Source organism: Rhipicephalus sanguineus, chromosome 7 (genome assembly GCF_013339695.2).
Source record: "Rhipicephalus sanguineus isolate Rsan-2018 chromosome 7, BIME_Rsan_1.4, whole genome shotgun sequence".
Classification (NCBI taxonomy): domain Eukaryota; kingdom Metazoa; phylum Arthropoda; class Arachnida; order Ixodida; family Ixodidae; genus Rhipicephalus; species Rhipicephalus sanguineus.
Window position 1 is genome coordinate 99,175,917 of NC_051182.1, and position 9,825 is coordinate 99,185,741.

The 9,825-nt window shown below is 47.9% G+C and overlaps 1 protein-coding gene across 1 annotated transcript in view; it reads right to left on the reverse strand.

Annotated features, from left to right (window-relative positions):
• The window catches only part of LOC125756103 (cytochrome P450 3A4-like), a 39,842-nt gene extending 30,810 nt beyond the window's left edge, over positions 1-9,032 (reverse strand). Inside the window, exons 1-4 of the mRNA XM_037666475.1 lie at positions 8,814-9,032; positions 6,335-6,431; positions 2,131-2,183; positions 1-66 (exon numbers count right to left, since the gene is read on the reverse strand). The exon at positions 1-66 is cut by the window's left edge and continues 31 nt beyond it. Coding sequence (XP_037522403.1) covers positions 1-66; positions 2,131-2,183; positions 6,335-6,431; positions 8,814-8,905 — 308 coding nt within the window. The 5' untranslated portion in view covers positions 8,906-9,032. The remainder of the gene's footprint in view (positions 67-2,130; positions 2,184-6,334; positions 6,432-8,813) is intronic.
• Between the last annotated feature and the right edge of the window lie 793 nt (positions 9,033-9,825).

The following is a 9,825-nucleotide window of genomic DNA, read 5'->3' on the forward strand; positions in this document are numbered from 1 at the left end:
ACGAATACGTAAGTTAGAAAGTCCAAGTCCTTAACAACCAACATTGGAAGATCGCCGTTGTAAAATCTGTAAAGAGAAATCACATTGTCAGATGGACGGAACGAGAAAGAAGCACAAGGCGCTTTATGCGACAAAAACTAACAGATTGCTCATTTTTATGTAAGGTTGATGGAGTCGTGTAAACTGAAGGTTGCTGTGCTTTGTAAACAGACACTGAAAACATCTGGATACTTTGTTTGAGTATCGCCGCAACGAGTTTTATTAAAAAAATATTACCGAAAGTTTTCTTGTCGCTTTGTCACTGATGATGCCTGCTAACTTTTGACCACCCCTGTACTTTACGAATGGTCGTTCCGATTTTTGTTATCTTGCATGTGGAGACGCTTAATTGCGTGCTCTGGCTACATTATCGAAACCTAATGTTCTGGGCATTGCACATTTAGTGCCTGATCTGGCCTGCATTTTGCCGCAAGCGCGAAACGGGCAGGCAAGAAAGAAAACGCAGCGTGGAATGCAGCCGTTTGGTAAACTTTCGCACATTGCGCGGTAAGCGCATTCAGTACGAGTGCGAGCGCATTGTGCGCGTATTGCGCAATATTACGCATCCAGTATGAGTCCGAGTGGGCCCTAAGCGCAAAAACGTTTTTTTTTGAGCGAGTCTTACTGCGCTTCACTTTTTTTGCCGACCTATGTTTCTATAGCCACCATAGTCCTTCATTAATAATGCCAGAAAATTCCAATGAAGGAGGGTGTAAGGCAGGGAGACACGACTTCCGCTATGCTATTCACCACGTGCTTACAGGAGGTTTGCAGGTCCCTAGTTTGGGAAGAGTTATGCGTACGAGCTTATGAGAGTACCTTAGTAACCTGCGATTCGCTGATGACCTTACACTGATGTGTAAGTCAGGGGACGAACTACAAATCATGATTACTGAATTGGGCAAGAAACGCAAGGCGCTGGTTCTCAAAATTTATACGCACAATACTAATGTGCATCACTCTCGGAAGTGAACAGCGCTATGCGATATGTAGCGAGGCACTGGAAGTGGTAAAAGTATGCGTCTACTTAGGACAGGTAATGACCGCGGAGCCAAACCACGAGACTGAAGTAACTAGAAGAATAAGAATGGGGCGGAGCACATTCAGGCAGGCACTCTCAAACCATCAATGGTAGTTTAACATAATCCCTCAAGAGGAAGGCTGCATCTTAACGGTACTTACGGAGAAGAAACCTGGAGGCTTACAGAGAGGGTTCAGGTTAAATTCAGGACGACGCAGCGAGCAATGCAAAGGAAAATTGTAGGCGTAACCTTAACGGACAAGAAGAGAGCAGAGTTGGTCAGGGAACAAACGGATGTTAAGGACATGTTAGTCGAAATGAAGAAGAAATGGGCTGGGGCAAGGCTTTTTTAACCATTTTACATCCTTCGAATAAGATTTTAAGCTTCAACTACATATTCTTGGCCCATCCCCCAGAGTGGGTACGTGCCATAGAACAGAAGGCAAAACAAAAACAAAACAAAACAGGGCATGCAGTAGGTAGGCAAGATGACCGCTGGTTATTAAGAGTAACAGACTAGATACCAAGACATGGCAAACGCGCGAGGGGGAGACAGAAAGTTGGGTAGGCAGATGCGATTAAGCAGTCTGAGGGTATTACATGGGCGCAGCAAGCACAGGACCGATTTGATTGGGGGAACATGGAGAGGCCTTTGCCCTGCAGTGGGCGCAGTCCGGCTGATGATGATGATAATGACGATGGTTCTATCTACTCATCTTCAGCATTACTGTCACAAAATTCCAAGATTTCGCAATGTGCTCAGGAATACGAAACAGCTGCACCGTGCGCAATGTGCCGTCCTCCACTTTTCTGAGATGCACTTATATTCGTGTTCGCAAAACAAAGAAAACATTTTGTTGTAGTCGGCCCTTGGTCTTGTCTGTTCTTCGTGTCTTGTAGATTTTTTTTTCGCGCACTTTTGTAGTAATAAAAGCGTACCAAGAAAGCGTACCAATCCCAAACCATGTAGAAGTGTTTGAACATGAGGAATTTCTGGGAAAGCTGAGCTGCAAGTTCGTGCCGATACAAGAAATCACACATATGCCTTTCAAGAAGAGCAGCACACTTACCCGAATATGTCCCCATATTTGGCGCACCAGTCTGTGATAGCATGCACGAAGCCCTGCAGCATGCGTGAAATTCAGTTCGAAAAAGATAACCACGACAAGCGGCAAGAGAGCGCTGTACAGCAAGCCAAATGAAGGTGTTCCAAAAGGAAGCGGTACAGATGTTTCCGGCTTTGGTAATTGCTTCCGTCATGTGCTACCCGAACATGGAGGAAGGAAAGCTTAGGAGATGTCTTCGTCACCCTCCCTATCGGAGCTGCATAGTAAAAGCTAGCAGTTGTTCCGTGCACGAAGACAACCGATGGGCGAAGATCAGAAATGGGACGCAAACGACAATGCGCCTGATCTCGCTGCTGGCTTTCATGAAGGCGGTAGAGTGGGGAGCAGGTGGGGAGAGCGTTTGCTGCGGTCGGTGGTGGGAACGGCTGAGTGTGCGGTGCGCGCAGCGCAGGGAGAGGGAGACAGGTGGGAGAGGGATGCAAGAGGTGATGCTGCGACGGAACGCCGCGAGCGGCGTTCGACGGGTGCAGCGTTTCATTGTCGCCGGCGCCGGGTGGGGAGGGTGTCCGCTACTACCTTTGACAAAGCGCCCGTAGAGCGCTAGAATGATTGTTGTCATTTCACAATCCACGATGAAGGTGGTCAAAGTGAAGACGTTCATTATGACCAGTTGTGCACAGAGCTTATTTCTTTTAACCTCGAATTTCTGGTGCGCTAGAACCAAACCGCTCAAGGCCGAAACATTTCCTCTTAAATCACCGGTCACTGCAACCTAAAGCGATGCTTAAGAGAAGGGAGCTTTGACGGCGACGGCAGGGTGCGAGCCGAAGGAGCTTCGCTGCTAAAAAGTGTGCCGAAATTCACGCGCATTCGCTAGGGCTACTGGAATTCCCTGTTCACGCCGTCACCTCATGCGTTGTCTGCGTGACCACCCTTATGACCGTGTTGTTGACAGAGCCGGCCCGGTAGAATCGCGGATCCGCATTTTTATTTAGTCGTGGCGTTCCGCGTTTATTTATTTATTTTTTTTTTGAAGTAGGAATTTTGAAGCCTGCAGTAAGCGTTGATCTTCGCGCTTGCGTGTTCAGCATGTCATCGCAAGAGGCGTTTCGGAAGCTTGCGACAGCTTTTCCGAAAAGGCTTGGCGCCCTAGCTTTGGTGCTGACCTTTGGCATTATGCTTTTGCGTCCCTCGGCGCTGGAAGGCTCAAGAGAAGAACCACAGTGCTGACGACTCATAACGCGACAGGTGGCGGTGACCCGTTCCCGTGCACGATGGTTAAAATTAACGACTGGAAAGCATTGGCCTGGTAGGCTCACCCGAAGTTTCCAGCATCAATAAAGACGTGCCTTGCGCAATTGTGTTTATAACAGTAAGGCGACGTGCGAAGCATTTTGAAGTGTTCCGATTCTGTTTACGTTTTGTGCGCTGTAATTTTGTCTATGCCCAAATTTTCTTCCATATGGTTCCACTCGACCGACCTGTGCTGCTGTAGCTTGACTCGAATACCACGACATTGGTGCGAACGTAATGACGTTAGAAGGTAATGGCTCCCAGGCACGCTACAGGCAGGCATCGCAGTACCTCTGTTCCTGTTCGGCACAGGGACCGAGTTTTCGCTTTTCCGGCTCGTGGGGGAGCCCTCACGTACAGCTTCAAAAATGTGACATAACGGCCTCTCCTCAGATGTTTCCTTCCTCCATGTACTCGAATGATCGATGACCGTCAAGGATAAGAAAGGTAATAGCAAGAATTATTGACATACAGAAGGTAGTTGAGGAATTTTACTCGGAACTGCCCTATTCAGATGTTATTCGCCATACTCCGAGTGAAAGCAAAACCGACATTCTAATTAAAGGGACCCTGAAACGGTTTCTTGAAGTTTTGTCAGCGTTTAGGTAGGAGCATCCCCAAATCATTCGCACCACAAATTAAGCGACGCACTGTGTACCAAGGTCGCTACGGAATTTATATCTATACCCTCCTCCTCACCACTGCCTTGCACCCTCAACCCTCAACTCACAGACACCCTGACATCGCCGGCGATCGCAGCGCTCTCATGAGCGTACTCGACGGTTTGAGCTTCGCCCAGTCATGGCCTCATGTATTGTGCGCCGACGGGTTGCGCGCAATCTCGGAGGCCCAACAAAGACGAAGCTCGCGGAGTGGTTGATATCTGCTCCGACAGGTGCCGCCACACTACCGGCAGATCTTATTTTATTCTCCTGTACGGCGACAGCCTGGAAACGTATGCGGACAAACAAAAATAATTCGAGAACGATCACCGATAAGCGTAAACTGGGGCAATGTGGTTGTGTCTTCAGGGGTGAAGTTACAGCCACAAAAACGTGGATCGTGGCATTGAACGGATAGCGAGAGCGCGACGCTCATTGCAGCGACGAGCTGAAGGGATTCCGCTCGCCAGATACCTCACGAACATTGCACGATGTCGCAGCTTTACAAGTCACCAATTGCTAGAAATTGCTAGATATGTGGTACACAACACGGCTAGGGCAATTAATTATGTCCAAGAAAAGAAACCTCGAGATAAACACTGTCGCTCAGCTCACGTCAACACGGAGTACGTTGTAACACAAGCAGACGACGCTCGCTGCCCACAGGAGGTTCAGTGACGTGTACTGGACATATCCAATCAGATCAGCCGCCTGCGTGACGTCACGCTTCCAATACGACGCGCACTGGAAGTGGGCGTTTTCAAAACGCGTTTGGCTGAGCCGCTGTGATCGGTGGCGATTCGCAGCTTTAAAGCCTTGTAATAAATTACACAGTTTACGCACAGAGCTTAAATCGGTCTGTAAATGATCCTTAGGACTTGCTCTACCGGCTCAATGTGTTCGTACAAAATCGTCAAAACTGTTTCAGGGTCCCTTTAAGTCCGGTCAATGAAACGAGAAAAGCCCTGCAGGGAAAAAAAGCGGCCGGAAAAGTTGACATAACAACAGATTAATTTTATTAAAGATAGAGAACATTTTACATTTCCGAAGCTTGGTGCAGGGCCCGCAGGACCTCCAGACGTAGTGCCGAGGGTACAACGAGAAGTTAGTTGGCGCGGATTGTTGAGTCATTCTTTACTAGCATCTCATTTTGCAAGCGGAACGAAAGCATTCCGCACCTGAATGCTTCCGGGACGTCGTCGGTCTTGCCTTATAGGTACTCCACAGGACTTAGCTCTGGATCGGTCGGCCGTTCCGCAAAGTCGTCTGCGCTTACAGTCGCCCAGGTAGGTGTCTTCGTGCAGACCGCCTTGCGGCAGCGGGTCAATAGGGCTGCTGGACAAGCAGTCCTATCAGGTGGCGGAAGGCGACTGACATCGGAGCACGCGACTCCCACGCCTCGTCTGTTTGCAGTAGAAGACACGGTAACGCGTTTCCTCCTCGGTCCTCTGATTGCTCTGGTTAGCGGCTGCACGTTCGGCTCGGACACGCGTCACCTGGCTTGGATCAAGAGCTGGCTCCACAGTGCTGCAATTCGAGTGAGAGTGCGGTGGCGTCTAGCGGAATGTGCCGCATATTCTACTGAGGTGCTCCTATTATTCCGAGGGCTTCGAAGAAAGAACTGTAGATCGGCTGAGCATGTAGAGTTGTTCTACAGCTATACCACACGCGTCACGTCAGTCAACCGCGTTTACAAACACCAAGAACGGCCGCATTCGCTTTGGATTTGGCTGGCGATGAGCAGTATCAATCAAGCTCGATGCAACGGCGCCGCGCCAAAAGTACAAACATTGCCCCCACCATCAGCCTCTCCGCAACGCTTGGTCGCTAGCGGTGTTTGTTAAATGGGCGCGGAACTCCGCGACCCTTGACAGCATATACAGCAAATCTCACGAAACCAGCTTAGTGATGCCGTGTTATCGGAATTAGAAATCGCTATGTTATTTTGACACGAGGCATTTTCTTTCTGAGCATGTGGTTTCCGAAGTTAAAATGGACAGTCGGGACTTTTTTTGCAGGTCTAGAAGACACATTGTTTATGATATTCTAAAACATGAAAATCACTGGTCCTGAAGCTGTTGTTTTTACCGCATTCAGAACAGTGCACGACGTGGACAAATCTTGAGAAAGCTGGCGCGTCACGCTGAAAAACAATCGCGCCATGTCTTTCAAAGCAAAATGAGAAAATTTAGCAGTATTTCAAGGTAAAAATGTCATGGATGCTTTCAGCAAAGAGGGTATCGTCGTTATACCTTCCTGTGGTACTCGGCAAGATTTCCCCATATAAGGTTTGGTTCCGGGCCCGGTATTCCTATTTCCTTGAAGTAGCTGAAAGTTTTTTGACGGTACCTGCGGAGGAAAAAAGGGTTGCGCAATCACTGCATTTCGTGATGTGCTCCCGTCATTATGTAACTCATGCACTCACCCATTAGCACATCGAGAAATTTTAACGACTCCATGAGAGCTTACAAAGTGAGTTATATAGAATTGCGAGAGACAGGTGGTACAGTGAAAGAACGTTAGGCCTGCGTGGGACACGCATGCAGCGCAGTAGCAGCGTTGGATCAGTGGACCTTTAGAGGGACACTAAAGGCAAATATTACGTCGACGTTGATTGTTGAAATAGCGGTCCAGAAACCTCGTAGTGCTACTTTTATGCCAAGGAAGTGCTTATTTTGAAATAAAATCACGTTTTAGTGGTCCGCATCGCGTTAGCGCACTTCAAATCACCCGCCTGAAATCAGACTTTCATACGTCACTGCTGCCGTGCCCAACGTTGCCCGCCTTTACTGCGCGGCCGCCGACACTAGTAGCAGCAGAGCGAAAGTAGCGGGTCCCACAGCAGTAACAACGGCCATCGAAGCCATCCAAGCTTGCCGCAATCGCCGCAATGAATGTGGACGGAGAACTTTACAACGAGACATTGGCTCGCGACGCTGGGCTGTACGCCGCGGCAGTACGCGATCCCGATACTACCACTGAGACGCGACCGCGTGAGCGAAGCAGGGCGCCGGGCGAAGCGCAGTTCGGCGAAAACAGAACCTTTGAACCACGCGCGCCGTTGCCCATGGCAACGCCACAGAGGTTCTTTTTTCCATGAATCAAACGGAAACTAAGAAACAGCATTTTATTACGTCTTTTGATGCACGGAAGGTTCTTTTTTTATTGCTGCTAGTTTGATTACTAGTGATTTATTGTAGGCAGACTCTCATACGTCATCGGGATCACTTCGAAAATGTCCCACTCGTGGCGCTCATCATGTGATACATTTAGCTTAATTTCTCGGTAAGTAGGGCACTGCTGTTGATAATATTGCCGTTTTAGAAGTTGTCATACATTGAGCTTTCACTCTGACATAAATTGTTATTTGCCTTTAGTGTCCCTTTAAGAGCCCGTTGTAAACTGCCTTGATGCACCTACTGCAAATTACAGAGCACTGAGGGTAGTGTTTGAATGTGCGCGCATATATCGAAATGTGGCCGGATGTGCATCGTGATACTAAGCGTACGTTGTGTAGTACAAACTATGGGCCCTGTGTACTTATGTCGCAAGACTTAGCTGATGCTGTTGCTGCTGCTGATGATGCAGACACCCGCCACGGTAGTCTAGTGGTTATGGGGCTCCACTGCAGACCCTGAAGGTTGCGGGATCGAATCCCGGCCGCGGCGGCCACATTTTCGATGAAGGCAAAAATGCTTGAGGCCCATGCACTTAGCTTTAGGTGCACGTTAAAGAACCCCCGCGAGTCGAAATTTCCGGAGCCCTCCATTACGGCATCTCTCATAATCATATTCTTGTTTTGGGGCGTTAAACCCCAAAGACTATTATTGATGATGATGATGAGTTACGGCTAAGCCCTTGTAATGTTTGGGCAGTGTTAAACTACCTATTCGTTACGCAACTCACAGGTGTGACGCCATGGTTTGATTGTACGCCTTTGCCACGCAATATTTGCATGGCTGCTGGCGTGATTCCTCGCATAACAGGACGCCTGTACAGGGCCTCTTTCCAAAGCAGATTCAAGTAAGGGCGAGGCTATGCGGTAGCACAAGGCACCTGCGTGTGTGAAACGAAATGTATATGCGTGTCCCAAAATTTCGATCAAAGCTTAGTCTCAGTCTTGTGGTTGTCCTGTATAATTCTGCAGTTGTATGTGTTCTCACTAGGACAAAAATTGATGTATTAAGTCAGTATCAACCAGATCAGCTAAACGAGTTAGCGTGTTAACGTGGTCATATAGTTGGCTCCATGGTTAGATGTGGCAAAAAAGCTCAACGGGCGGATAGTTGATTCGTTGGACAAAGAGAAGGAAAATCGCGAAAAATTATGAGCTGAGACAAGGTTTGTCCCTGCCTCAGCACACTTATATTTGCACTGTTTGTCGGCGTGATGACGTTCAAAAAATGCATATTAATTATTAGGTTCGAAAGATAAAACCCACAGGTTTCCGGCTTTGCAAATGCAGTGTTCCTAGTTTTGTAAATCGTCACGCCCCATAAATGCCGCAGCGCTGAGAAGCTTGACCTACCAGTCAAGGCAGTTAGTAGCACTTAAACAATTCGTGTTGTTAGAAATGGAAATCAGTGGCGTGGGTCGCCAGCGAATTGTCGATTTATTATGATCTAAAGCCATATTTAGGGGTATGGCAACTACTTGCTTCAAGTTGTAACAAATGCGTACCTCTCTCTCGTGTCTTAAACCCAAGGCATTTTCTTTTGACGAACAACTTACCTGACCAGCCTGAAGAGTACGTACGCAGCGGTAATCAATATCGTGGTCCAGCTGAAGGCATCGTAACAGAGAAGCGCCCACTTCCTAATCATGGCGATAACCAGAAGGCGATGGCGATTTGTTGTTGCAGAGCCAGGAATATATGGCTCGTCGAGAGAGCCTCCCTCTTCTCCTTCCTGTTTTTATCTACTCGGCTGAAAGTGATCTGGGCCCATTGTTAGAACCTGTAATGGAACATAGCACTCTTTATACACACTCTTCTGCCGTTCCTCAGCATGAGGCAACGTGCTTATGATCCACAAGAGCCGTTTTCTGGCACGGGGTGCTCCCAGAGATAACGGTTGCGAGTGAAGAGTGGTTCTAGATGAGCAATACAGACAGCTAGTACAGACATTGTCTGGCGGTACATGCATTGTTCATTGTGTTGTGTACGCCGTCACACCCAGCCCGATTACGTCGGAGAGCCGTGGAACTGCGAAGTAAACCGTACCAGCCTGTACTTAAAAAAAAAAAAAACTGTCTTTTTTATTGGTCCGCGCTGGGTATGTTTTCAGATGCAATTTGTCAGCCGACGGGATAAGTTCGTAGAACTGCGAAGTAAACCGTACCAGCCCATACCTCAAGAACTCTCTTTTTTATTAGTCCGCGCTGGGTATCTGCCCAGATGCATTTGTTAGCGGACTGGATAAGGCCATAGAACTGCGATGTAAACCGTACGAGCCCGTACTTAAAAAAAATCTCTTTTTTATTTGTCCGCACTAGGTATGCATTCAGATGTTTTTTTTTTTTCTTTTTGGCGGACCGGATAAGGCGCGTGCATAGCGCCGTTTAGTTTATACAAACACAACTGCCGAATACCATAATTTCTACCCCCAGACAGAGTCATTAGGCAAACTAACATCCGGGAACATCATAAACATTCAACGTTTTTGATAATATTTTTGATCATGACAGTGCTCTTTGCTTTGTCGAACGCATCAGCTATGGAATGTTCCTTTCAACTGGTATCCGA